This window comes from Pipra filicauda, unplaced genomic scaffold (assembly GCF_003945595.2).
Source record: "Pipra filicauda isolate LSUMZ 115617 unplaced genomic scaffold, ASM394559v2 scaffold343_size770392_pilon, whole genome shotgun sequence".
NCBI classification, from domain to species: domain Eukaryota; kingdom Metazoa; phylum Chordata; class Aves; order Passeriformes; family Pipridae; genus Pipra; species Pipra filicauda.
In genome coordinates this window covers 693,519-721,327 of record NW_024104469.1, presented here as the reverse complement: position 1 = coordinate 721,327, position 27,809 = coordinate 693,519, and the positions used below count along the sequence as shown (strand labels likewise).

The 27,809-nt window shown below is 41.5% G+C and overlaps 1 protein-coding gene across 1 annotated transcript in view; it reads right to left on the bottom strand.

Moving 5' to 3' along the window:
• Window positions 1-27,809, bottom strand: part of LOC113988510 (protein unc-13 homolog B-like) — a gene marked incomplete at its 3' end in the record, with an annotated part of 121,171 nt that overhangs the window by 45,124 nt on the left and 48,238 nt on the right. Inside the window, exons 8-9 of the mRNA XM_039384254.1 lie at window positions 19,938-19,973; window positions 13,562-13,784 (exon numbers count right to left, since the gene is read on the bottom strand). Of these exons, the coding sequence (XP_039240188.1) occupies window positions 13,562-13,784; window positions 19,938-19,973 (259 nt within the window). The remainder of the gene's footprint in view (window positions 1-13,561; window positions 13,785-19,937; window positions 19,974-27,809) is intronic.

Below are 27,809 nucleotides of genomic sequence, written 5' to 3'. Positions count from 1 at the left end.
CTCTCTAAAAGCCTTTATCTTGCATTTTGAAAACAAAATGCTCCTTCCTACCAGTACTTTCTACCCACTGTTAGTTTTTTCTTGGCAAATACAATATTATTATCACTAAACAAGAAAGCAAAGTGAATCATATGCAGCAGAATTAACACACAAATACTTCTGAGAGGCTACTGAAATCAGCACTAGAAGCATTTCATTCAGTGGCACACGGTATAAGAACATAGGAAATTCAATTACACTTGCAGAAGAAAAGTGGAAAAAGGTGAGAAAATGGTCTAAGGGCTTGTACATAACTGCAACTGCAGTTTGCCATAACCTCTGTGACAAACACTGACAACAGATAGGGAATGGGACTGAGCTACAAACATCAGGCACCAAGGCCATCATCTACTGCTGCAGTGTTGCATTATAAATGGTCAAAACCCATTTATTATGCCTCATTTGTAACTAGCCTTTTCTCATTCTGTTGTTCCACGCTCTGCAGATCTGCAGCCAGTGTGTCAGGATGAAGCACTGCTCCATCAGGAGCAGAATCAAGCCCAGTTTCTCCCAGTTCAAGCTTCTCTGTCACATGCTCTTCTGCCTGGTCGTCTTTCTGCAGTTCACCTGAAATCACGTTCTGCTGATCTTCTGACTCTTTACCAAACTTCTCTCCCAGCTCTTTGCTGGATGTATCATCAACAGTGCTTGCACCAGATGGCTCTTTGGAAAGTTCATTGTCTACAGTGTCAGGCTGCTTTGAAGACAACTTTACTTCTATATTTGCATCTGTCAGTTGATCTGAAACTGCAGACTTTGAGTTTTCATCTGAACTGACTGTTCCTAACACCTTGTCATCTGGTTTTGACAAAGCCTGTGGTGGCACATTTGGTTCCTTTTTGGCAGAGGTCTCCCTGATGTCTTTTTGCCAGGGAAAGGAGAAATCTAGCTTTTTCCCAAATACTGCTCCTTGGGCACTCTCTGGCTTACTCACCTTTTCTTCACTACCTCCTTCAAACAGAGATGAAGAAAGCTTCTTAAAACTGGACATGAGGCCCTGATCTGTTCCTGCTTTATTAACAGAGGGTGGCTGCTGAGAGAAGAACGACCCAAATGGCTTTCCACTATCAGAAGATGACATAAAGCTGAATTTTGGCAAACTGGGTATGTTTGGTATCTCAAAGACATTTTTACTACTATTTGTATCTGGAGGGACATTATCCTGTTTCTTCAAGTCAGATTTGGAAGCAATTCCTTCTGCAGGCACTTCATCAATTGCTAAATGTTTCTCCTCTTTGGTAGTTTGCTGTTTTACTTCACTTGTCTTATCTTCATTTGGCTGAAGCTGATGAACACTGGGCTCATCAGCTGGAGCTGTGGGTTCTCTATCATTGCTACTGATCAAGTCCTGCTGATCTACACCAGCATTGGCCTGATCCCCTGTAACAGCAGCCTCTGATTCAAGTGTAGCACTCTTGTCTAACCGGGAAAGGTTTGTGCCTGCCTCACTAGCTGGGGCTTCCATTTCGAGTGCAGGCTCATTAGTAGAGTCAGAGGGAAGGACGTCAATGGCTGCCTTGTCTGCAGGAGCAGCTTGTTCCTCTGCTACATCTGAAGACCCCGTATCTAGTTGGGAAGTACCTACATCAGTCTGGTCAGTGGCCTCAGTCTGCACTGTATCAACTGCATCCCTGAGATCAGACTGGTATGGCTGAGTATCTACCACCTCAGAGGGTTGTGCTTCCTTATCGAGCTGCAGAACCTCAGGGGCTTGTTCCTCACTACAGACTCCCGTTTCTGGCATGATCCTCAAAGGTTCCTCTTTACAGGTTTCCGAGTTCTGTCTTGACTCAGCTTCTGTTTTCATAGGAGACTCATTTGTGGAGTTCTCTTCTGCTGAAACAGGTAATACATCCTTCTTCACAGAGCTTGAGACGTCTCTTTTAGACTCTCTGGCTGTATCTGTATTTTCTGTCTCCTTAGAGTCTTTTGCTGGAACAGACCCAGTGACATCTTTCACACTAGTGCTTTGAGGTTTAGGGGTGGATTTTGGAGGCATCTCTTTTGGAGGTTCTTTTGGACCTTTGAAGATGCCAAAGAGATCATTTGTGAAAGCTGGTGCTGGGGCACTTGGGAGGGAGGAGAAACCAAAGAAAGAAGAGCTTCTCTTCTGTGCAGGAGGAGGTGCAGTAGCTTGAGGTTGTGAAAAGAAACCAGAAAATGTTTTAGGCGGTTTCATTTTTGTCATGAAACTTGAAAACATTTCAACTGAAGAATCCAGAACTGATTTATCACCCTCAGGTTCCTTAGGTTTGTTTTGAAAATTAGATGCCTCTGGCATTTTAGGAGGAGTGTGTGGCTCTTGTGCCTGTTTTAACCTGTCACCAAGAGTTTGTTCGGGTACTTTATGTTCTGGCTCTTGTGCCTGTTTTAACCTGTCACCAAGAGTTTGTTCAGGTACTTCATGCTCTGGCTCTTGTGCCTGTTTTAACCTGTCACCAAGATTTTGTTCAGGTACTTCATGTTCTGGCAACTCATGCTGTACACAGACTTCTTCAGAGACCGCTTCATTTTTGATGTCACTTGTACTACTTAAATCTTTTAGACCCTGGGAATCCATCTTATCACCTGAGGCCATGCTATTATCCATCTTTTCAGAAGTTTGCTCTTTTGAAGAATAAGGTTTTTCTTTATCAATGGGAAATTCAAGACTGTCCATTTTTTCTGTATTACGCAAAGCATCTTCTTCTGCCCCTAGGGAAATAGTCTGAGAACCTTCCTGCACAGTGGGAGTCTGAAGGCAAGGATCAGAAGCAGCTGAATTGGTTACTGCAGTGTCATCTGTCTGTGGAAGCTTTTCTAAGTCACTCTCTTCAGCTACTGCAGCAATACTTTCTATATTTTTCACATTTTCCACTGCCAGCATTTCTGATTTACTTTCTGGGATGCTGAGGTCATTAGATATTTGTTTGCCAGTCACTGCTGCAATAATATCATCAACTTCTTTTTTATTGTCTGCATCTTGTTGCCTGGTAGAACTGCTGCTTTTGACACCAGAGTCAGTGGAAACACTTTGCTTCACATGTGGCTTAGAGTCCACTGGTTTAGCCGGTTTTGTATTACTCTCCTCTCTATGAGCAGTTGGTGGCTTAGAACTCACTGGTTTAGCTGGTTTTGTGTTATTCTCCTGTCCTGGAGTAGTTTGAGGCTTTTCATCCAAAAACGATGTCAAATTGAAGAAGCTAAAGCTAGTGCTTCTTTGAGGTACGCTCTTCTCAGCAGATGGGCCGCTGGAGAAGAAGGAGGGCAGATGAAACAGTCCCTCTGTTTCTTGTTGCTTCCCGCCAGCAGGAGCAGCAGCAGGTGCTGAAGGCTTTGGTTCATCCGACCCAGTGAAGAAGGAGAATATGCTCTTACTGGCTGGCTGTGATTTCGGAGCAGTGATGTCAGAAAAGCTGAATGGCAAACTGAAACCTGACTCTTTAGGTGTCTGGTCTGGCTTCGGTTTTGTCCGATTGGCTGTGTCTCCTAAGCGATCTCCTGCTTGTTGCTTTGGTGTAACTGTGGGTGTGCTGCTTTGCTGCACGGTTGACTGGCTCAGCTGGTTTATTCTGGGACCTACACCCATTGGCTTCTGTGAAGCATTCCCAGGAGGCACTTTTTTACTCTCAGGAGGCCCCTCCACAGCTTTTCTGCTTTGTTGTTCCTTTTGCACCCCAGGACTAGGAGAGACCTGGTTGTCCATACCTTCCGTTCTCACCTCTTCCTTAGGGGTGGAGGACAGACACGGCATACTGGCACTCTGAAGACCCCCAGACTTCTCAGTTCTTTGTCTTGGCTCAGTCACAGTTCTGCTATTGGTTTTTGGAAGAGTTGTAGTGCTTGGGGTTGGTTGAGAAGACACAGGCTCCACTTTGAAGAGATCTCCGATGGATCCAAACAGTGATGAGATGCCAGAGGTTTCCTTCTGTTCTGGCTGTTTCACCTCTTCTGGTTTATCACTTTGACTTTTCTTCAAATCTGGTGATGGCTGTGGTGCTTTGCTCACCTGTGTTTTAAAGAAATCAAAAAATCCAGAAGCTTGGGGTTTGTTGGCAGTTGAGCTAGCAGGAGAATCTTCTCCAAGACTGAACAATTTTAGAGCACTTTTAAATAATGTCTCCTCAGGCTCAGTGGCTGGTTGGCTCTGATTTGGCTGTGACTGAGAAGGTTCACTAACGTTTGCGTGCCTTTCAAGATGCCTGGAAGCTGGTGTTGTTTTGACAGGTCTCTCTTCTCGTATGGGCCTGCTGTCTGGAGCAGTCTGGCTCAGTACAGAGGGAGATCTTGTTAATCCTGGTTTTTTAACACGGATGTTTTCTGTTTGATTTAATTCTGGCTTTTCCTTTCTAGCAGCCTCCAAATTAAGTTCTGATGAGGCATTCCTTCTCAGTTCTGATGTCACAGGAAACTTCTGCCCTGCCTGTGCCTCATCCAATTTTCTATTTGGTGTAAGTGGTAAAACATCAGTTTTATTTTCAGATGATATTGACTGTGTGTCTGTCCTCTTCAAGGCAGAATCTTCTGATGTCTCAGAGCCAGGGCCTGAAGACTTTCCAATTAGTCCACCCAAAGCAGAAAATAAAGAGCTAACTTTATTCACTGGTGTTTTCTTATCTTCCTCTGTCTTTTTTGCTTCTGTTACTCTTTCAGTAGATGCTACAGTTTCCTCAGCTTTAGGAGTAGACTGAAACAATTGGAAACCAAAGAATCCTGATGACCCACTCCCAGAAGCTGTCACAGGGACAGCCTTCTCGACTTCCTTAGTGTGGACCTCCTTACTCAGGGATTTATTGAAAGCTGCTCTGGAATGTGTTCTGAGATCAAGGGTTAATGGAGGCTCCTCTGAATGATTCAGGGTTTCCTTCTCAGGCCTAAAATCTACTTTGAGTTTTTGAAGCTTATAACCTGAGAAGTCTAATGGCTGCTCTCTCTGATAATAAATAGACTCCTCAAACATTTGTGAAAAGGTTTCCAAATTCATGTTCATTAGCTGATCACTCCTCTGCAGAGCTACTGACAAATCCAGGGGTTTATTTGTTGTATAATCGTCTAGAGACTCTTCTTCAGCAAACCAAAACAGCTCATCTTCACTGCCAAGAGGGACTTTAAAACCACAAACAGCAATTGTGTTGTCTTCTAGCACAGCTCTTGGAATGGAATCCATCTGAAAGTTATAATCCCAGCAGTCCGGGTAAGAATAAGTTTCAGGAGCGCACACGTAGACATACTGTCCAGTGGGATCAGTGAGCAGTGAATACACGTACTGGCTATCACTGTACATGTAGTATCCACAATCACCATCTTCTGATGGCCACCATATGCCCTGCTCAAGCATCGTTATCCACTCCTGATACTCCCGGCTATAGGATGAGTACATGAAGCTCTCGTCCATACTTAAAGTCTCTTGGTCAATTAGTGTCCACATTGTTCCATCACAGCCAGAGGAGTAGCTTAAATCCATGGGCAGCTCCTCAAATGAGTAACTGACATCTCTTTCAAAGGGTGGAAAGTTACTGTAACTTTCATTCACAGAATTAGCAGCCCATGCATCATTTTCTTCTGAACAAACATCTTGAAACATTAACTGGTCAAATGACTCATATGACATTGCACTTAAATCTAAACTCTGTCCATCAAAATTGGTATTAGTCTGCCAATCCATCACATTTGCATTCCCATCCTTTTTACACAGATTCACTACCATATCATTTGCAGGCCAGTCCAGGAACTGAGGGGGCAGAACAGAGTTCTGGTTTAACACGTAGTAAACTGGAACTGCTATTCCATGAGTGTCAGCCAGTTCCCCCATTTCATATTCCCATTCAAAGCCAGAATGGCTTCTTGTTTCCTGATAAACTGAGTACTGCTCCGTAGGGTTATAGCTTTTATTAGTCAAATTGAGAAATTCATTTGATTCTTTGTTTAAAGGAGTTGGAATTACTCTAGATTCTACATCCTGATGAGGAATATGTCTACTATTTTTAGGCTTTCCAGATAAGTCCTGTACCTTGTCTTGCATATTTAGAGCTTCAGGTTGCACAGGATGCCCACAGTGGGGAGCATGTGGCTCAGCTGTTTTATTTACTTTTGCACCAGACAGGTGGTCAGTAGTTTTGGAAGATTCCACTGTTTTCACATGATCTTGTTTCTCCTTTGGTTTAGGCAGGAGATTTTTTAAGAAGCTGGAAGCTTCCTGTTTTTCTCCAGTGCTGCTTTGACTGTCAGAAGCCATTCCTGAGTTGCTGGGTTTTGTCTCTGAGCTAGAATCCTCACCTTTATCAAAGAGCTTCATGAAGCCCAGAGAGTTTGTTTTCACCTTCTCTTGTTTAGATTCAGACAAGTTTTCATTTGAAGCTAACCTAAATAAGCCAGACAATAATCCAGGAGAAGTGCTTTTCTGGCCATCACCCTCACTTTTAGCAGTTAGGTCTTGGTTACGGGCTGTGTTTTCATTGGAAGAAATGCGAAGGAACCCAGAAAGAAAACCTGGTGCGTGCTTCTTCTCCATGTCGTCTGCACTTGCAGCTTCTGGCCCTCTGGCTGAAGAGGTGGATTCAACTGAGCTGTTGTTCAGTCCTTCCTTCATCAGTCCTTCTTTTACATTTCTAGGTTCTTCCTGAGTACTCTTGGTTCTCTGCTGCTCTTCTGCAGCCTTAATGGTAGCAGAGCCACTCTCCTGGTGCTTTTCGCTGTTTCCTTGGCCACTAGATAGATTTTCTTTATTTGTGCTTTTTCTCTGTAAAAGTTCCTCCTTATGGTCTGATAAATTTGGAACTGAGCTAGATTTTAATGAAACGGCATTTTCTGAATTCCTGTTTCTGTCTCCAGGTAAAGAATTGTCGTTAGAACTCTGGTCACTTCTTTGGTCCTTTGTAGGTGCTAGATTTTCTGCAGAAGAAAATTTAAATAACGAAGGAATAAAGCCTCCCTTCTCATTCTTCTGTTCCTGCTTTGCTGAAAAACCCAGACCACTGAAAAAAGGAAGTTTTCCAGTGAAAGGAAATGAGTGTTCTTCCTTTGATGAACTATTTTGTCTTATATCCTCCTCAGACTTATGGCCTTTAAAATGCTCAGACGTACTTTCTTTCTGCCCTTGTTCAGCAGAAGGAAGCAACAACTGACTGAAAGACTTTTTGAGTGGACTGAAAAAGCTTTCAGATGCTGTACCCTGACCTTGAGGTTGTGAATTAGGTTCCACATTACCTCTGTTTTGCTTGTTTCCCAGTCCATGACCTGCAGTATGCTGATCCCCTGAGTGATTTGCAGGAGGCTGCTCCCTGGCAGTCGGTGCACCCTCTTTCACAGTGGCAGCTGGTTGGTTTGTAACAGGATGCAAATCTGGTTGCTTCTGTGGCACATCCTGCTGCTTGGGAGCCAAGAGACCATCAAAATTGGCTTTCAGGCTGAAGGAACTGACTGAATTTGTGAGCCTGCCAAAGATTGAAGACACAGAAGTGCTATTTGTGTTTACCTCTGCCTCACTTCCAGTCTCACTTTTCTGTACCTCTGGAACAATGCTGTTGGTCCTGGCTGACGTCTGTCCAGATGGTGTTTCACTCCTGTTTGCCTCATCAACTTTCGCAGCCTGGTTGTCCTCCTTGGTGTGCTCCTCCTTTATGACTTCTTGCTTTGGCACTTCCTTCTCAGAGAAGATCTTTAAAGGATTAAACATGCCTAGAACTGAATTCACAACTGAATGTTGGTTCTGCTGGCCATCAGCAGCAGTTCCTGGTGATTGTTGGGGATGATGTGGTGCAGAAGCCTTACTGTCCACCTCAGTGGTTTCTGGCTTGTTGGAGTTTATGTTCTGGGCTCTTTTATCACCACTCACTGGGGATGGTAGCAAAGACTGAATGGAGAACTTGGTGTCAGATTTATTATCTGCTGCTCCTCCAGAAGATGAACTCTCGCTTTTAGACTTATTAGAAAATACATTCAAGATTCCACCTTCTGATGAGTTTTTGTTTTCTGTATTCTCTGGAGTGGAAGAAACAAGCTTTTCAACAGATGCTGTGAGCTGCTTTGTGCTTGACCCTACCTTTTCTGTGAAAGAGCTGAACAGGGAATTTACTGTATTTTTCACACCTGACAAGTCTGGAAGAGATTCAGATTTGCCTTTGGTACTCTCCTCCGCAGCAGGTTGTTTGGTCTCTTCAGACTTTTTAGCTTCTACTGAATTATCAGCATTACCCTGTTTCAGTGGCATGCTCTCAACATTTTTTCTGGTTTCTGGCAATGTACCAAATTTGCTGATTTCTTCCTCCTTTTCAGCCAAGTATTCTGAGACTGATTCTACTAGACACTGAAGTTCATCCATTGTGTCTATGTACTCCTCGCTGGGTTCTTCAACAGGAGAAAGTGTCAAGTCTTGCATAGTATGAACACGCTTGCTCTCTTTAGTTTTATGTTTTTTATCAGAGTTAGCCTTTTTTGGGGAGCCCATATTTGCAGGGCCATTAACAGTTAAGTTTCTCAAATGGTTGATGTCAGAATCACACCATGTTTTTGAAAGCGTAGACAGTTCCTCCATTTCATCATCCGAAACAGGCGAGTACTGGAACTCATCAGAAGCACTGCTGTCAAATTCCTCAAGGACATCCACAGGCACAAAAGTGTTTTCTGGCATCCCGATGTGTTTCATGTCTTCAGCGTTACTGAGGTGAAGTGAGTCCTCACGGTTCATTCCCTGCTTGATGGGCAACTTGCCACTTTTAACCATTAACCCATTTTTGTATGGACGCAGGATTGGATAAGCAGGCAACCGTTCCTTACTTTCTGAGCTACTGGTATATTTTCCAGTTCTATCATATACTGGGAAATCATCAACTAGTTCAGAACTAGTTGCCACACCATTGAAATAAACTGCCTTCTCCCCAGGAAAATGTAGACCTCCATTACCTTGCAGGCTTATTTGTTCTCTCCCTCCAAAATTGTATCGCAGCTTCTTTTTCCTTCTTCTATCTATTGTATCATATTCCTCAGGATATCTAGGGACATCTACAGATCCTGACTCCACACATACCCTTTGGCAGCACCTTGATCTTTCACAGTGACTGAAATTTTCTCGTTTTGAGAGAGTCTGCATCTTTTTAATGTTTTTCTCATGCCAACTTCTATTTTTATGATTTTTTTCTAAGAATTCCTCTATTAGCAATTTTCCTAGCTCTTCATAGTTACTCTCCTCTTCTTCTTCTCCATCTTCAGAGTTAAATGGAATGATCCTGACTCTTTCATTTCTAGCTAGAGATCCTTGTCTAAGATGAGAAATAAAGGAGGTGGGAGGGAAAGAAAGAGAGGCAGCAAAAAAAACAGGAAGGGAAAAACAACAGTTTTAGAAAAAGCTCTAGAAAAGACAGAAAAAACAGCAATGGTAAAACAGGCATTAAATAAAGGAAAATTAAATCAGAAACATTCAGAAATAACAAAGTTGAAAACCTGCCAATCTACCACCATTACATTTAAATGAAATAGTCAAATAAAGCAGCATGGGTTGTGAGATTCCACAGGTTATGGCTGCACAAAAATTAGAAGTGCTTATTTGAAGGAGAACAGCTTTTTGTGATCAAGTGAGGGCACACAGCCTTGGCTGCACCAGTATTCTGCTGTTACTTTTTTAGGCATGCTGAAAAGAAGTCACTTATTGCAATAGCAGGACTACTTTGAGATACAGTGCCCACGCGCACCATTCCACTACGCTGTGCCTGCATTTTGGTCACTCCATGCTGCAAACTTTTGTTTTAGCAGTATTCATAAAGCAGAATGACTTTGTGTCTTCCAGGGGTGGCTACAAAGCAGAGACTTCATGTAAAAACTCAAGAGTCACTGGACTCCAGGCAAGTGTGCAAACTGTGCACACCAGCAGCATGAGGAGTTTTGGCTACTCCACCACTCCTCTTTGCTGAGAATGCTCTCACTGCAGCTACTGGTCTGGAGGGGCTCCTACCAACACAAAATTAAGGTTCTCGGGGGTGTCACTGGATCAGAAGGTAAAATAAAACACTGGCACTGGATATTAGCTCATTGCAAGCCTCACATGCTTTTCAGGATCTGTATTTCCCCTTTATAATGCATCTAAACAGATCCAGCAACTTGTCCATTGTGGGAGAATGGATTAAAACTGTGAAACAATTCCAAGCTTCTCAGAAACCCAAGTAAATGACCCTTGGGGTTTTGGGATTAATTCCTAGCCCTTGGTCAGAAGGATTATCTCAACTGTTCAACAGCCCAAAGGCTAGTAGCAAGAAAGCTTCCTCTTTATCTGAATCTCACAAGAACAGCTCCTGGCAATCTACATAAAAATAAGCAGGTAGAAAGTGGATGTAAAAATAACAAAATGATCATCTGAAAGATGCACCGTAGCTTTGTCTCACATCATCATATTGGGGCAGCCCAATATAGAACACTATCGGGATAGCCCTGAAAAAGAAATAGGTCATTGCATTTTCACTACTGCTGGTTTAGTACTGCATTTCCACCAGTATTACCCAACTTACTCTAATTGAAACGGTGCTCATTACTTTAAATTACTCCTGTTATAAACATTTAGTACACTTACTACACTTCTTGCTCACAATTTTAAGACAGTAATTGAAATAATTTTCTTTTAAAAGCTAACAAAATTTAAAAGACTCCCAGGGCCACCATAGTTACTGGATCAAGACCTTCCAAATCTCAACTGAAAGCAATGGGACCTACATGAATGCCTGAAGAGCCATTATCTGTAAATGCTGAACCAACAATAGGCTAATTTAGGCACAAAGGAAATTACTTTTCTTTGCAATTGAGCGCCTTCCCCTATAAGTGTTTCCCCCCGTACTTCTACAAAGCATCCCTTTCACAAGAAATAAAGCAATGATGAGAAGTCCAACACATGAGAGGACTAAGAGATGACAACATCAGCCCAGCACTTAATTACCACAGATCTGAGAGGAGGCAAACAGCAAACATCAGCTGAAATGTATCACAAGACAAGCACACAGGCGCAGAGAGGTCAACCCACCTATCCGACAGATCTAGAGAGCGCCTGCTCTCTAGCGAGCACTGGCAGCTTGTCATCTGACTACACTCAGATGTGGACTCTGGGTCAGTGCAGCCACTCACAGTGGAATCTATGCTATCAAATCGCCTTGGGAGTGAAGAGAGCAAAGAGCAGGGAGACATGGAGGACAAATGGTTACACAAAATGAACACTGCAAAGAAAACTTAGTGCTTAAAAAAAAAAATAAATAAATGAAATCTGAGGGGAAGATATCTGCTATTCTGAAGCCAAACTGGCTGTTGGCAGTAAAACATTCTCCAAAGACAAATAAGAATATTGCTTGTTATCCCTAGGAAAGTGTGGAAGAAAATACATGTACTTCTATCAAACAAGGATGATCACATGTAACAGCTAATAAAGAGAACCAGAACTTTTCCACCCAAACTCAAATGTCGTAAGAAAAAAACTAAGGTGTTAGGACAGTTTCAACTGAGGCATTTTGGCACTGACAACACTCTGCCCAATTCAAGTCAGGTTCTAGCAGAACTTTGTCTGGTTCCTCTGGGTCTGCCCAGGACAGCCTCCTACAAGCCGTCGTTTCCTCAGCAACCACCAGTTGTCATGAACTGCAACCTGCAGACTGCCAGGATCACTGATTTCATCAGGTGACTGCCTGGTCCACAGCATTAATTGCTGCTAGGACAGTTTAGTTTTGCAATACTCAGCTAAAACTTTGTTTTGAAAATATTTAAGACCTACCCACATGCTTCTTTTCAGCCAGCTTATTAGAAATACCTTCCTGGTCAGAACGAGAATCCCACATAGCTTCTTTGGAAAGCTTATTTGCATTTTTTAAGTTTTAAGATTAAACATGTAGCAAAAAATCTTGTTGGGCATGTGGAAAATGCACATGGGAACAGGAAGGCTCAGAGGGAATCGATCACCATCTAGCCTTCCTGGACTGAAAGTAATTTTAGACCTTAGCAGTCTACAAAGCTCATTAAATTTTATCAGTCCAGATTGTTTCACACCAATACTTCAGGAAATCAGGAAAAAAAACCAAAACCACAAATTCAAACTCTAGCTTGTTATTCTGTAACAATTCAAACCAGAAGTGCTTCTTTGGAAGGTCTTATGAACACATTTAGCCTTTAGATACAGTTAAAAGTTCACAAACACCCTGGCTCCAAGAAAGGTGAGCCATGAAAGACTACTTGTATTGTCAACACCACCCCAAGAAGTCACACAACTGCAAAAATACACAGCCACCATTGGCTTCCCCTGGCTGGGGGCCTAATCCCACCGTTCAGTTTGGCTCTTCCATAAAGAGAATGCCTCAGCTCATCTACACAGACTCTCAGTAAGATCTTCAGCAATTTTATCACTGCAAACCAGCAGCACAGAATCACATGGGAAAGGGAATAACTTGCTTATACAAGATATTTAATGGACTAGGAAAAGAGCGCTAGGAATGACATGTCACACTGCAGTGAACACATTTTGTCAGCATATTTGCCTCTGTTCTTGAAACCTCAATAACAGTAACAACATTAAATGTTACCACTAAAACTCTTCCTTTACCATTAATGACCATATGTCAAGAAGAGCAAAATTTAGCCTCAGTCATACACCCATGAGGACAACTGAATTCAGGTTCAGGCTTCAGGAAACAAGAACATTCTTACCAAGGGACATAAAGTAGAACAAATCAGTTATAATACATATAAAACTCTGCACATCTGTGATAGTCTTTAAGCAATTGCCTCTTCCTTCCACATCTAAGGCAGAAGCAGCAGCATAGCCTGTCTACACACCTACTCTTACCAAGCTGACCAGCACTGTCCAAGTTCTTCTGCTTTCTCCTTACACAACCAGCTCTATTATTAACTTATTATCATAAGTTAATGCTGTAATGCTTAATACTTAAGTTAAAACCAGTTGTGAAACCACTGATTTATGGTCAAAAATATAAATTAGATCGAGTAAACCATTTTTCATATAGCTCAAAGTAAACCAAAAGAGAAAGCACAGAATTCAACAAGGTTATATGAGGACCAAAAAAAAAACAAAATAATCAACCGAAAAACCCCAACTAATTGGTTACAAACTTTCTTCTTGAATACGTTGTTTTGACAGAGTCAATAGAACCAGAACTAAACCAGGACAGAAGATAAATCTGCCCCGGGAAAGAAGCTCCCAATAGGATAACTCTGCTAGGCTGTGTTTCACCGGCTTGGGAGGCATGCCCATGCAATGGTACCAGAACAATCAACTACTCAGTGCTCTGGCCTTCAAAAGGTAAGGGGAGGGTACAGGCAAGAGTAAATGACCTCAAAGTTGAGCATATCTTTTAAAGGTCACTCCCTAAACTCCCAGATCTGGTGTAACACGGAGCCTCATGGGTTTTTCCTGGTTCACAGCACAATCCCAACGCTAACAAAACACCTTCCTATCAGAAGACTTTTAAAGCCCTTGATCTGCCCTCCCCTGCCAGCACGGCGGCTTCATGGCCCTGCCACAAAACAACGGGAAAAGAAGAGCCACCCAGCAGACAGCACTCACCTGATGGCCACGTGCTCCCGGTAATCCAGATCATAGTTTTGTAGGGAGTCAGCACAGGAATCCCGCAGGACCCCTTGCTGCTGCAGGCGCGAGGGTACCGTGAACTGGTGCACGGAGGCGTTGGGCTGGGCCGTGGTGTGGTACGGAGGGGGGATGCTGTTACTGGTCTCACTGCGGTAGTCGCTGTCCCGGTCATCCACAGCACTGTCAGCATCTTCAAAGGCTAAGAAACAAAACCAGTTAAGGCCACAGCTCTCTCAAGTCGCCCTGCATGGGGCAGTAAAGCCCATTTCGTTTTGAAAGAATGGCAGAAAACACTGTTTCTGCTGCGGATGTATCTCCGTCTGGTAGCTGGCTATAACCTCCAGCTCTCTCAAGTATGCACCAAGGAATTGCAGTGATCAGGTCCACACCTTCCTTTCCCTCTTCCCATCATAGGAGTATACTTCTCTTTACTCATTACTAATCAGCAGATTAAGACATTTTTAATCAAAACAAACAAAAAAACCCCCCAGCATCTAAAATTTCAGGTACTTTGCTGCTGCCAAAATGAACCTTTAGATGTTGGGTCAAAAAAAAAAAAACAAACAAAAACACCAAAACATTTCCTTATGGAAAGGAGCTCTTTTCCTGGAAACTTTTCAACCTTTAATTCAAGCTGTAATACTGTCTCTTCTTCTCAGCACCCTTAAGCAGAACTGTAGGGTTCTGGATGGGTATGTCATGCCTTTTTTTCTCTCCTTTTTGGTAAAAGTATTAGTTTAATTTAAGAGAAACTAATGTAAACTACTCAGTAGGAAAACCAGAACTGGGAGAGCAGTTCTGCTTATAAACAATTACACTACTTCTTATAGGGGAAAATTGCTACATTTAACACATACAAGTAAATTAGCCTAAGTATAGTACTTAACACTAATAATAACCTTCACAAAGGAAAAGGCTCCTCTCCAATGAGTCCCTCTCCCCGCAGAAACATTTTAGCTTGTTAACCCTTCAGAAAAGGAGAATGCCGAGTTATAGTGAGGAAAGGTATCAAAAATATACGGCTGTGTATGGCTGTGCAGGATGCAAGGTTATCTTTGCAAGCTTAAAGTGAAATACACACACTGTTAGGCAGTGGAGTGCACCATTAACATGCTTGAAACAAAAGAAAATAAGGATCAGCCATTATTCATTCTCTCTGCCAACAAAAGCCTGCCTAAAAGGGACAATCAAATTAAAGCTCTCTCCAGAAAGTTACCCAGTGGTGTGTGTTCTACACAGTCATTGACCATGAGGCTAAAGGTGCTCTTTACAGGCCAGATCCTTAATAAAACCTACATTTAAGTGCTGAAATTCCAAGCAGATGGAATGCAGCATCACAGACCACCTTCTTCTTCCACTGGTGCTTCCCACACCTCTATTTCAATTTCCATTTTTTCAATCTGAGGCAAAATTTGTTCTGTGACCTTTTCAGTTCCTTCACAATACAGTAAGATTAGTGCCCTGAAGATGGATGGAAGAGTAGAAAAGAACCCTAGCAGAAAACAAGTCTGCAAAATATGGGCCACTTGAAAAAGCCCAGCTCTGCCCTCCTAAGTAGAACCAATTCAATTTGATTGTCCACACTGAAAACGAAGTTAAGCCTCCTGCTTTTTAGTAGTTTAAATGTTGCAGAGTTCCTGTCAGTCTCTAGTCAATTGAATAGACATGAATAGCAAACATATGCTGCTTTATTCAGCTTTATTAAAAGCAGTGTCCATCAATTTTATTACAGTTCAGTGCTTAGGAGAAACATTCAAGATTTACTACACAAAAGTGATTTTATATGGTAAGGTGCCAAACCACTCTGAGGAGCACCAAACTTCCAGCCTGTGGAGCAAGGGTTGATCTATTTGTCAATCACAAGGCACATGCTGTCCTCAGAAGAATAACAAGCTATTACTCAGCTGAGCAATGACATTGCTGAACACTTGAGCCATTACCATCTAATGCACAATAATTACTTTTACTGGGAAAGAAACACACTGCTCCAAAGAGCCTTTTAATGCCTCACTTTGCTGCTCAACTAATTTCTTGGTCCCATCAGATGTAGCTGTCATTCAAGCTAAAGCCCAAGTAACTCTGGTACGATGGAAAGTTCTTCAGCTGTGGCTGCATCATCATGGCAGCACTTGTAGGAGCTGAAGGCAGCCTAACTGAGATACAGGTCTGGGAGCTGGTAAAAGTCACCAGATGAACAGCCTCGGGATAAACAATTTAGCTAACCTCAAAAATAAAGCAAAAAGTACAAATCAGTAGTACAATCACCTGGGTCAAAAAACCCCAGTGAATCCAGTAACTCACTAGTATTGGGCTAAGCTTAGTTTCGGGGCGTGCAAAGACTTAGACAGTTGTGGTTACCAGGAATCAGGACACAGCTTCTACAGGTCAGCAGCTCTGACCACCTGACAGGCTCAGAGATTTCCAAAGGAATCAGACTGTCGCAGAAGCACCATCTGGATTTGTTAACCAGCCATCCCATCTCACCTCTGTACTATCAAATGAAGATTTCCCACATGGACCACAGTATCTCTAAGCAACATCCAAAAATAGCTGATTAGCTTAAATGTTAATCATACATTTAGAGTATATATGTTTATAAAAGCTGGTACCAGAATTTCTCACAATTCTTACTGGCGTTTAGCATGAGGAAGTCACTTTGGGATCATGACACTAACTGCTTCCCTGAGGTATGTTTAAAGGATGCAAGGCTCCTTGAGACAGGAACATACTGTTTCTTTGATGTATGCACCATGAGCCTAACAGCATCCATAGATGTTAATACCAGGCAGAAATCCTCATAAATAAGAGACAACTCAAAAAAACTCCTGTTCATGCTGAACTGCAACTGCCCTATGAGCAACCTCACTTTATCTAACAGAAGTGTTCTCAAATGAAGACATTGCTCAGCCTGATCAAAAGCATCAAAAACTAGCCCATATGTGGCATATAGCACACGTTACCTTTGCAAAAAAGTATTCTGTGAAATGCCAGCATATAGTGATAATCCTGTTCATTAACATGCTTGATGTCTAAATTTCAATTAAGCAAGAGACTGACAAAAGCTTGCAGAACCAGCTTTGGGGATGCAGTGCCTCTTCAAAAGGAGGCATTACAGTCCATGTTTCAGCAAAATATCCCTCACAACACACATGGTGTGATAAATTCAAGTACTATTTTCTTCGAACAGATGATACACCAAGTCTTGCATAAAGCGAAGCTGTAGCTTAGCCTCAGTCTCTGCAGATTAGTTAAATTAATAACAAGATACATAACAATAAACAAAAAAAGTCAGTAACTGTTATCACACTTTGAGAAATTTCACATATACCAAAGAGCTCTCAAGGGACGAAAACTGCTTCTTTGTCACTGTACCCACTGCACAGACAGCTGTGGGTGTGGCTGAAGGGGCAGGGCACAAGCATGCTGTTCACGTTTCATCATTGAATATTCATGCATATAGGCAGCATAAGAAGAAAACCCATTGGATTGTGACATCACACAGTAGGATTTTACAGAGTGGGGAAAATCAAGGAAAGGAGGGATACCCTCTCTGCCTGTTATTCCTCCCCTCAGCTCCTGCCTCTCAAAGTTATTACACTGCTGCAGGGTAGAACACACAGAGTTTTTAACATCTTGATCTCAAAACCACTTTGCACAGTCCCGTCATGTCATGTCAACTAGTCACCTTTAGCCTCTGGTAACTTTCTTAAATCAAGCTTCAGGACAGGAAGGAGAGCCAGCAGCAAAATTATTACAGGTGGCTGGAAGAATGCACTTGAAGAAGTGTTTTCGTTGGTTTAAGGTCCCAATGCACAGCAGGAACTCCTCTCAAAAGGCTGTATTAATTGCATCCTGCTTTTCTAGCGTAATGTGTCATCAGCCACTGGGAGCTGAGGTCCAGTCCCACAAGCTTAGTTATCATCCATAAACTTGAGCAAAATCTTGGACAAAAGCAAAATCCTCACTAGTTCTCCAAATTAAGCACTGAGCTGTTCACATCTTTTGTATATTTCAATAATGGTAGAAGAGAATAAAGTGTTCTAACTGAAGGAACTATGTCCAGTCCAAGTCAGCAGAGATCTCTGCCAGCTCCCTACCAAGGCCTTTGCAATTCACCTTCCCCACCCTTCATCCACTCAAACTTCTTTTCAGGATAGCTCCCCACAACTTCATTCCTTAAGTCTCAGACCCTACTCCTCCATCATCTGCCAAATCACCGGTCCCTTATGGCAATCATGGACACTTTCTAAAAACTTATGCTAATCAAAATGCATATTAGCCTAAAGAGGACTTGAATAATAAGGAAGGGAAAAAAAGACACAAGGGCATTTTTTGAGGCCCTTCTATATCTCTCCATGCTAAAAACACCTAGGTTGTGAGAAATACTTTAAGTGCAATTCTGCAGGTCATTAGTTCATTGTATTGCCCTCATCACTTAAAAATACACTAAAAAATTTGCATAATTGTAAGATGGCAAGTTTACAATATTGAGTCTTCAGTTTAAGAACTTTCATAATCTTGTTTTTCCCACTTGAAAATACTCTGCTGCTGAAACACTCAACAGTCAAGAACCAAACTGACAGGTTGAAGTGCAAAGACTACTTTGAACATCTATCCTACTTCTTCAAGTCTTTCCCTTTCCTAAAATAAGACCAGGTTAGCAGCACTAGCTGCTAACATTTCCTAAAGTGCCCCCGTCTCTAAGAAGGGTCTGGGCTACAGCACTCCTTTAGCAAGAAGCTCTTACCAGGAAAAATCTTCCATCATGCTGTTTCTGCTGCTTCCTTCTCAGTTGCTGTTGAATGTTTACAATTAGAAGTGTATTTTTCATAACATTGTCAAGATAATGGAGTTCACTTGGAAACATCATCAACACTGGCCCAGGCCTGCCTATAAGCATTCTAACGTGATTTCAAAGAGGACAGCACAGGAAGGATGAAGGAGAGGGAGGAAGGGAGCCTCATGAATACAAATACCTTTTAAATCAAAAACTCCACACACCAACACCCCAGATAAATAGGAGAAATACGCTCTGCACAACCCTCCTAAACCTCTGACCAATGCCTAAGCACCCCACTTCCTTCCCAAATACCCAAAACTGAGAAATTAAAGAAAGCTGTTTAGGACACTAATCTTTGGTTTAGTAGTGTACAAAAGTTACCTCTCAGTTATCCTACCACACCTCTGAGAATAACTCCAAACAACTGAGACATTCAACACTGACAGCACGAGTTGGTCAACGCTGTTGATGCACAAAGAACTTATTCTTTGGTCAAAGACAGGAGACCAAGGAGGACAAAAAACATTGCTGGAGAAGAAATGGGGAAGTCAGTGGTGGGAGAATTCTAAAATGCAGAACAGGTCCATGTGTGAAATGCACTCTAACATTAGCTGGACATTAGACTCAGATGCAGTAAGAGCATCCTCTCCAGATCCCATTGTGTCAAAAATGGAAAAGCACCAGGCAGAAACCCCTCCCTGATGGATGCAGTCACGGTGATCTTTCTTTGCATGCTCCCCTTAGCAACACCCTCATTTGTAACTTTTTTACAGGGAACAGACACCTTCATTTTAAGCCTGATGGATCAGTCTTTACAGGTCTTATGGGCTGTAGAAGCCACATACTGTATCTTGAGCAGAAGCCTTGCCTGTAGGACTTTCAGAAAGTGAAGATGTTTCATGCACATTATCTGGAAAAATGAACAAAAATTTGGTGGCCGGTGCACAGGTTATCACACCAGTCTTCACATGTAGCATTAGCCCCACAGATCACAGTCAGCTGCAGTATCTGAATATTACCTGTCACAGGCTGGTAAGCATTAGTTAAAGCAAAGCCCTGCCACTTTTGCCATGATAGTGTCTCACTGAGCTTGAATATGTGCACCTGCCATTTCTGCTTTCAGATTTACTCCTATTAGTAGTATTTGGAAGATATTTCCACATATTTTCACATCTTAGTAAAACAATCACTACAGATTCCCTTGTGTTTTTCCATCATTCCAAACATTGATTTGGGCTTACAGAGGTATGAAGACCAACACAAAAGACACACATAAGCAGAAAACTAGAATCACCTTTACAGGAAGAGAGTAATAGTCCAGTTCTGTCATCATGTCCTCAAATTCCAGCAGAAGGCAAAAGCAACTCACTTAAAACATGAGCAAAACAAAGCTAAAGAGTGAAAAAATGAACAGCCATCCATCCACACAAATACGAAGACTCAGTGAAAGTAAAAGAAAATACAATGGAACGGATTTTCTATATGCATGAATATTTCCACTTTTCCTCATACTGGAGCATGCTGCATCACTATACGATCAGAAAGCTTGCAAGAAATCAAACTGTTACGTACTCAGCTGTTCTCCCCATCCGAAATAACTCCAGCTGCCTGCATGTAACACAAACAGCAGAAAAGAATAGGAATGGAAAAAGAAAGCTTAGAAAAACAAACCACAAGCATACTTTTCATGTATTTAAAACGCCTTATAGATCATGAAAGAGATTTTTTTCTTGCTAAATACAACATTAAATTTATGTTGGGGCTTGCTCCTCGTATTCATTTTGTTTGTAAGACATTCTGAAGACTAAGATCATTATGAACTCTAGGAATTGCTATGCAATCATGCATTTATCAACACAGGTAGGCAAAATACTTATCAATCAACACATTACCTAACAAGAGCAGTTAAACAGTTATTTCCCAGTGCACTCATCAGGATTATAGATAGAAGGTCCCAGAAACCAGAGTCCAGTTTAGAGCAGTATCTGATTCCAGGCTAAACTCTGCAAGTCAAGTGGCAAAAGTTGCTCCTTGTTTCCACTTCTGCCCCCTTTCAAGAACAAAGTTAACCCAGCGGTGAGAGTACCACACCAGTAGTAACAGCATGAAAAACTGTGTGCATGTAAACTAGTGTTAAGTGTAGAGTACTTTCTTAGGCAGATAAACACACAGGTGAAAAACTTAAGAGCTCTCACAATGTTCCAGGGATACAAATGGCCACAAGTTAATTCTGCAACAGTAAGCAAATCTCTCCCTGTTAAAATTGAAGGTGACAACAAATTCATGCTAAAGCTGAACTGTAAATTGGTAAGACAACCAAGTTATTACTTATCAATATCCATGTTGTGACCCCAAGGTCATACTCAGTACAATGGAGGCAACAAACTAGCACATACAACACTTAAAGCACTTCAGAAGCATGCACACAACTTGCAACTCCAAGAAACACTTCAGATCCAGCATTTCTAGAAGACTACGTGTAAAAAACACTTTAAAAAGTGACATTTACAGGAGTTTTGATGGGCCAAGTGCAGCAGACAATAAACAAATTCTTCACCTGCAGGAAGAGAACAAGCAAGAGCTTTCTGTCCTGGCTATCAGCCTCATCTCTACCTACCAGCCAGGCACACATTACCAAGAGGGTGACAGCTCAGAGGATTAAACATATCCCTCACACTGCACTCATTAACAAGAGTCACAAAGTTAGAGTGGGCGAGTTCTTGCTTTTAGCTAAAATTGCAAAAAACAGTTCTGGGGAAAAAAAGTATCTTTGTCCCAAAAAATCACCACTGAACTAGTACTTAAGTAAGCGACGATAAGTCCTGATGAGTAACTTGGCTTCCCAAGGGTTTAGTCCCTAGGTACATGTACTACGGAGAGGCTTCAAATCTACAGGGAAAGAAAAGGTGAGCAGGAAAAAGAAAAAGAGGTACAAAGGTGGACTACCCCAAGAAAATTAAAAAAGCAAATCAGCGTTTCACCCTCTCTCTCATCAGAGCTACAACTAGACTGCTCCTTTCTTCACAGAAATAAAAGGTTTACTAAGCAACGCAGTTCCTCGGATACACATCAGTACTTCAAGGTTCCTGGACTACGCTCTGACACACGTGTGGTGCTTTGCACAGGCACAAGCATTGCTCAGCCTAAAGTGACACTTTTATTATCTGCTAGAGCTTCAAAGGTAGGTCACTGCCTTCTGGCTCCTACAAGAGTAGTTAGAGAAAAAAAAACAAACCAACACATGTATGTTTGCTTTGGTCAATAAAGGAAGCAGCCCTGACCAAGTGGAACAAATTCAATTATATTTTTTATCATATTGATTTAGAAAAAGACCACATATTAAACTGGTATAATGCTCAATAAATGCAGTTTCCATGGAGTATAAAAGGGTTATTCCTCTCCTGTTTACAGAAGTTCTTGCTCACAGAACTTAACAAGTGAGAAAAAGCAAAGTCCATTGAGTTGAGCACCAGAATTCTACAGCCTGAGACAAGACAAATGTCATGTCTCTGGTCCACAGCAGCAAGTGTGACAATTCACCACTTGGACAATGCACCAGTGCCAGCTGTGCTGGCAAGATGAAGATGTATCCAAATGCATCAGAAACCGGCCAGTGTCCACCTGACAGTGTTTACATGACCCTGACCACAGGGCTGTCATCTCAAACTTGTTTTTCACTGCAACAAAAATCCATGGATTGCCTAAATATCAGCTTTGACAGAGGTCTGAGTGTATTTCAGGGGGAAAGGAGTGAAGAAGGAGGAACACACAACCAACCTGGCAAAAAAAAACAGAAGTAAAAGACATCCAACAAAGAGAGATGAGAAAGGAAGACAACCAGTAGAAAGGGTATGGAAACCAGAGGCAGGGAGAGCAGAGGCAATAGAGACAAATATGGGGAAAAAGTTGAGAAAAACAAGCAAGATGTTGACAGAACCCTGCACTGAGCTTTAATGTGCTGTAACCAATAGTTCCCATTAGAGAGAAAATAATTTCCTATTAATGTATAAGTCAAACAATATCTTTTGTGCATCTCGTTCCTGAAAATCTCAAGCCACTAACACATGTAATAGCAACTCCAGCACATCTTTCCATCAAAAAGTCTGTATCTCAGGTGAACAGTAAGAGGCAAAGGAAGGAACATTCAGACATCTGGATCAATACTAAAGATCCAGAAAAACTCTGTTGTGAGAGAACACCCTTGCAGTCAGGCTACTTATTAGTGAAATCCATGTCATTATTCACAAGTGAATGCACATGTAACATCCCAAAGAAACTGGGGAAGAAATAGCAGAAGATACTATAAATTTCTCAAACCAGTATGCAGATCAGAAAAACCACAGAGGAAATGGAGCTTACCTGTCCTGTAACTTTCACAAAGACAAAACACCCAAACTGACAGCCTCTGCACAAACCACTGTAATCAATCTGTGTGGAGGGAATGAGTGGCTCTTTAAGGGAAAATGGAAAGCCTGACCCCTGAAATGAGCTCGGACTGTTCTTAGCCCTTACTTCCTAGACAGTAAAAGGCCTGATGGCACAAACCAATGACGAAAGTCATTGTTTAAAACTGGAACAAGGAGAAAACCACCAAGTGCTAAAAATGAGCCTTTCTCTTCCTCTGTTCTTGGAGGAGAAACATTACCACCTCCCACAGGCAAAGAGTCCTCAAACTGACAGTGATAACCCTGAACCAGCTACTTACCTGGCCACCTCACTGCTACCAAGTTCCACAAACTTTCCATGCCCAAACATCAGCTGATGCCAAGCAAGGCAGGGTGAGGAGAAGGGTGGCTGCCATGAGACACCAGCTCCTTACCCTGCAAGTTCCACACTGAGAAGTTGTGTCTTGGCTAACCAGGGCGTGCTACAACTAGAGAAGGACTGGAAGACAATACTGCAGCAGCAAACAGGAAGAGATGCAGTAACAGAGAGTAAGGCAGAAGCTCAAAACTCTGCTTTTGTTTGTTTTTACTAACACCCACTTCACTTCAGCGTCTAACATTTTGGAAAAAAAGATGAATTTATTAAAGATTCAACACATATGCTGCTTCATTTAAGATTCAGGAGCTAACAGTATATATCTCAGTCCTTCAGCATAATCGCAGAAGACCTGGGCTGACAGTCTTGATATTTTGAAGGTTAATGAAAACAGAATTTCCTTTTAGCCTTTTCAAGTTGTTTTTCTGCTTCATAAAAATAACACGCATAACCTCAATTTGTTAAGAAAAATCCCTTCCAGATCACCTTCAGGAACAAATTTAAACCTGTACTAACTTGAATTAAAAACATCAAGTCTGGACAGATAAAAATTGGAAATTTGCAACTCTAAAGACATACAACAACATACATTAACACCTGAAGAGATGATACACACAAGTCAGACTGGTTACTCCATGTGCTCTTAAATACCAACAGTGTGTGTCTCGGTTATCACATTATTTTGTATTCATAAGTTTCAGTACTCAAAAAATGAGGTTTCATATAAACCTCCAATTAAGGACTAAGCAATGCCAGCAGCCTGGTGCCTTGGAAGCTACAACATTTTTGTCATTAACACATTTTATAAAGCACATCTAAGTTCCCACAGTTAGCTGAACATAACATATGCTTGTTCTGTGTCTCAGTTATGCAACTATTCAAGGAGGAACTCCTCCTCCCCACTTCACACTGTCAAGCCTGGATCAGCAGGGACACTGTAGAAAAGCAGAATATTCCAAGTTCTTAATGCAGTCTAATTTGACTGCTTGTGTGCCATTTTGTTTCATTGCTGTTTACAAGTCTCTGGGAGTGGCTGGCACCTACTATCCCTGCTGTCCACTGCTTACAGTCATGCTGGTGAATTATTTAATTACCGTGTTGTATCCCATGCTGAGCACAGACAGAAATCATCTAAATAAGTTTATAAAAGCAAACAAAACTCAGGATATTGCACTATATTTGGTGCTAATAAAATACTGTTTGTAGAATACAAACAGAGCTGGGAAAGTCCTGGTCAGTTCTTTTTTCTAGGTTTAATAAACCTCCTTTTCCCCTGGCTAATTCCCTCAACAGAGTGTGCCAGGTCTCAGATTCCATAGAAATCCTTGTTCTTCCAGTGTTCAACGCACTTCCCAACACAAAACAGGTGGTATTTTAGTGGAATAAGCTTCTCAAATACCAAACATACACTGAAGAGGTTTTTAGAAGGAAGTCAAGTTTCCAGTAAGCAGGATGACCAAGAGGGTTTCATAACAAGTACCATTATTTCCAGTTCAGTTTTGGAACATCACAGATGAAGGCTAAGGCCTTTGCACAAAAGGAGATGAGAAAGCACAGGAGGGAAATGAGCTAAAAGGAGTCGACAGAGACAAGGATAGGCACTGTAGTGTGACATTAGAGTACTCCCCTCTTGCTCCCTTTTTTTCACCACATTCAGCTTATGCTGAGCTTTTGGAGTATTTTATTTCACTAAATGAAAGGGACCTTCTGGCCACCTTTACTATGGCTAAAGAAAATCAGATTGAGAGCTGAGAATTTAAGTAGGGCTTGGATCACCAAATTAGAGTACCCACTAAGTTATTACAAGCTTGTGCAACTCATTAATAACCACAGTAAAAAGAATCAGGTAGAGCTCCACCTAATTTTATTTACAATGGAAAAACTGTAACATTTCTATCACTGCATTGATATCTAACAGAGCTGTCTTGTCTTAAAAATTTACACAGACTAAGAGATGTAAACACAAGTACTGGCAAAAGATTTATATACTCCTCATGAGATACAACTTTGGACCATAGTGGATCACCTAACATTATATATATATGCATAATGGCAAAGAGGAATATAATGTTCTACAGCAGCTGGGATACAAGATTTGGTGCCTTTTTTCCTTCTGATTTTCAGTCTTGGACTTTGAGTACAAGCCTTATTGCTCAAGGGCACATGTTTCTGGCTTGTGTATAAAGTCAGGCAAAAAATTTTCTATCAGTTTAAAATATTTAGTCCAATTTTTAAAAAGTTTATATTCCACTGTGGCAGCAAAATTCAAATTAATTTCCTCCTATTGCTATGACATTAAAGGATGACTAATAAAGTTTTAAAGTCCTTAAAAAGTCTGCACAAAAAAAAAGGCAGTTTTCATGAAGAGCACTAGACAAATTATGAAAGCTACAGAGTTTAACTGAGTATTTGCATTGTTTGATCACTGCTTACAGAGACACACATCAGTATTAGCAATGTTCAGAATTTCGGTAGGAGCTTTACATTTGGAGTTTATTTAAAAGTCAAAGCTTTATTTCCTTGTCACCACTTCTCAGAATGCAGCCCATACTCTAGGAAAACAACAACTAAAAAAAGGTATATTTAGGGGATCAGCAGCAAAAACAAAGCCTTAGAGTTTTCTGGAGTTCAGCAGTAAGTCAAACTTTTTTACTGTATAATCTCCTAATATAGCCAGTATTTTTATTTTTAAATTTCATTTGCCAAGTACTTTTCCTTAGACATATCCAGTCCTGAAGTGGCATTTTTACCCTAAAACTGCAGGCAGGCACTTTGGAGTTAGACCTTGAATCTGTGTTCCTTTTAGCAGATCCATCATGCCTTCAGCCAGCCTTGACAGTGAGCACCATAACGCCAAGAAAACAAGTCTCCCAGGGGGGATTCATCCCAAACAAGGAGGAACAGGAGCTGCCAATCACCCAGAAGCAGAGAAGCCCAGGAACTCGCTTTCCCAGCCCATCACCAAATGACCACAAAACAGCTCATACAACGATTTCCCTTGCACAGGCTAAAGCAGTTTTTCCTCGACCCAGCTTAAATTAAAAAGAAAAAAAAATAGCCACTCGTGTATTGTTTTGAATTATACTAAACATTTTTCAAGGACTGTTGTAACTGCACTGTGGCAGAAGTTCTACTCTTACTGGAGCACAGCTTTTCAATGACTGCAGCACGATCTTTACTGTCACCTACCCTTGAGAAGGGTAAAACAATCATTGACTTCCTCTTCACCCTTCCCAAACTGGCCTGGTCTAGAGATGCCATGGGTGTCTGCTGACCTCTGTTGTTTAGGTGCAGAATCAGGCTGGTAACCATCAAAAAAAAAAGGCAAGAATCTAGATGTATAGCACACACCTCTACAGCAAGGAGAGCTGTGCAGCTGTGTCACCTCCCAGCAATCTCAGACAACTGTGCTGCCTGACCCTCCACTAACACACATCATACATCTCTATGAACAATCAAAAGGGTCAAGCTGTGGCCTGTTTAAAAGTGTTTTGATTCTGCCTGGCCTTGAGACACCGGTATAGCAGATCACTTTTTTTAACGTATCATTACTGAAGAAGAAAACAAATTTTTTTTCAATAGGATGTCATTTCGGCACATTTGCTGACAAAGAGTCAGTTAATCCAGCAGCAGGGTGGGATGCCCCCAACCCAGTGGCACATTAATGTCAGCAGAAAGATGCCAATATCCACAGTATCATCCCATCCATACATCACGGTGGATGGTATCAGGGCTTCCTGGAGAGTCAGGGCTTGGGAGGGTAATCTTTGGGCTTTTTACCAGACAAAACCCCTCATCAGCACCAGGGAAAAAAACATCATCTCAGCATTAGAGTCCTTCTATTCAGAGGAATGTACAAGCCTTCCTGAGGCACCAGTGGAATTTGAGGTCCTAAAAAGAAAACTAGAGGGCGTCAGGAACGAAACCTCTCAAAGTCAGCCTTTGTTGTACCTTTGAAATAGTAGTGAATATGTAGGTATTAAAAGAATTTTGCCTTATATATTGTGCAGAAATAGATTTCTTCGAGTATTAGTGGGAGAGAAGGGTCACCACAACAAACTGATCTGGCAAAAAATGCCATCCATTCCTATGATGTGTATAAAACATTTTGCCAGATTTTAAGTGGATAAAAAGCTGCTCGTGTATCTAAAACAAAACTGCAGCATTTTTTTTCCTGCATGCATGTGCACACACACACATTCCAGAGAGCATTTAGAGATGTAATCTTCCTCCTTTCTCTCTCATCTTATGGCAGACCAAGCACAGGCTAGCTTTGTTTCTTTTGGTGGTATAACAGTGTATCAGAAGTTTTTTCTCCTTTTGTTGCTGGTATCAACACACAGTCCAGAGCCAAGCAACAAATTCGCCTTCTGCTGATAAAAAAGAAGAATAGCAAAACGTACAATAAAAAAAAATAAACAAAACAAAACTACCCCCCCCTTTTTTAAAAAAAAAAAAAAAAAAAAAGAAAAAGGAAAACAAAAAACCACCACCCACCACAGCCCTGGTAACCAGGGATTTTACAGAGCAAAGCACTAAAGGAAATGGAAGAAAAACATATATGAAGGAAGAAAAGCGACAATAAAGCGTTCTCACAAAGATTATCAGTCAATGATAAGAAGACAGACAGAACTGGTTGATTCAGTGGCACTTAGGTTATCGTTCCTGAGAATCTGAACAAAC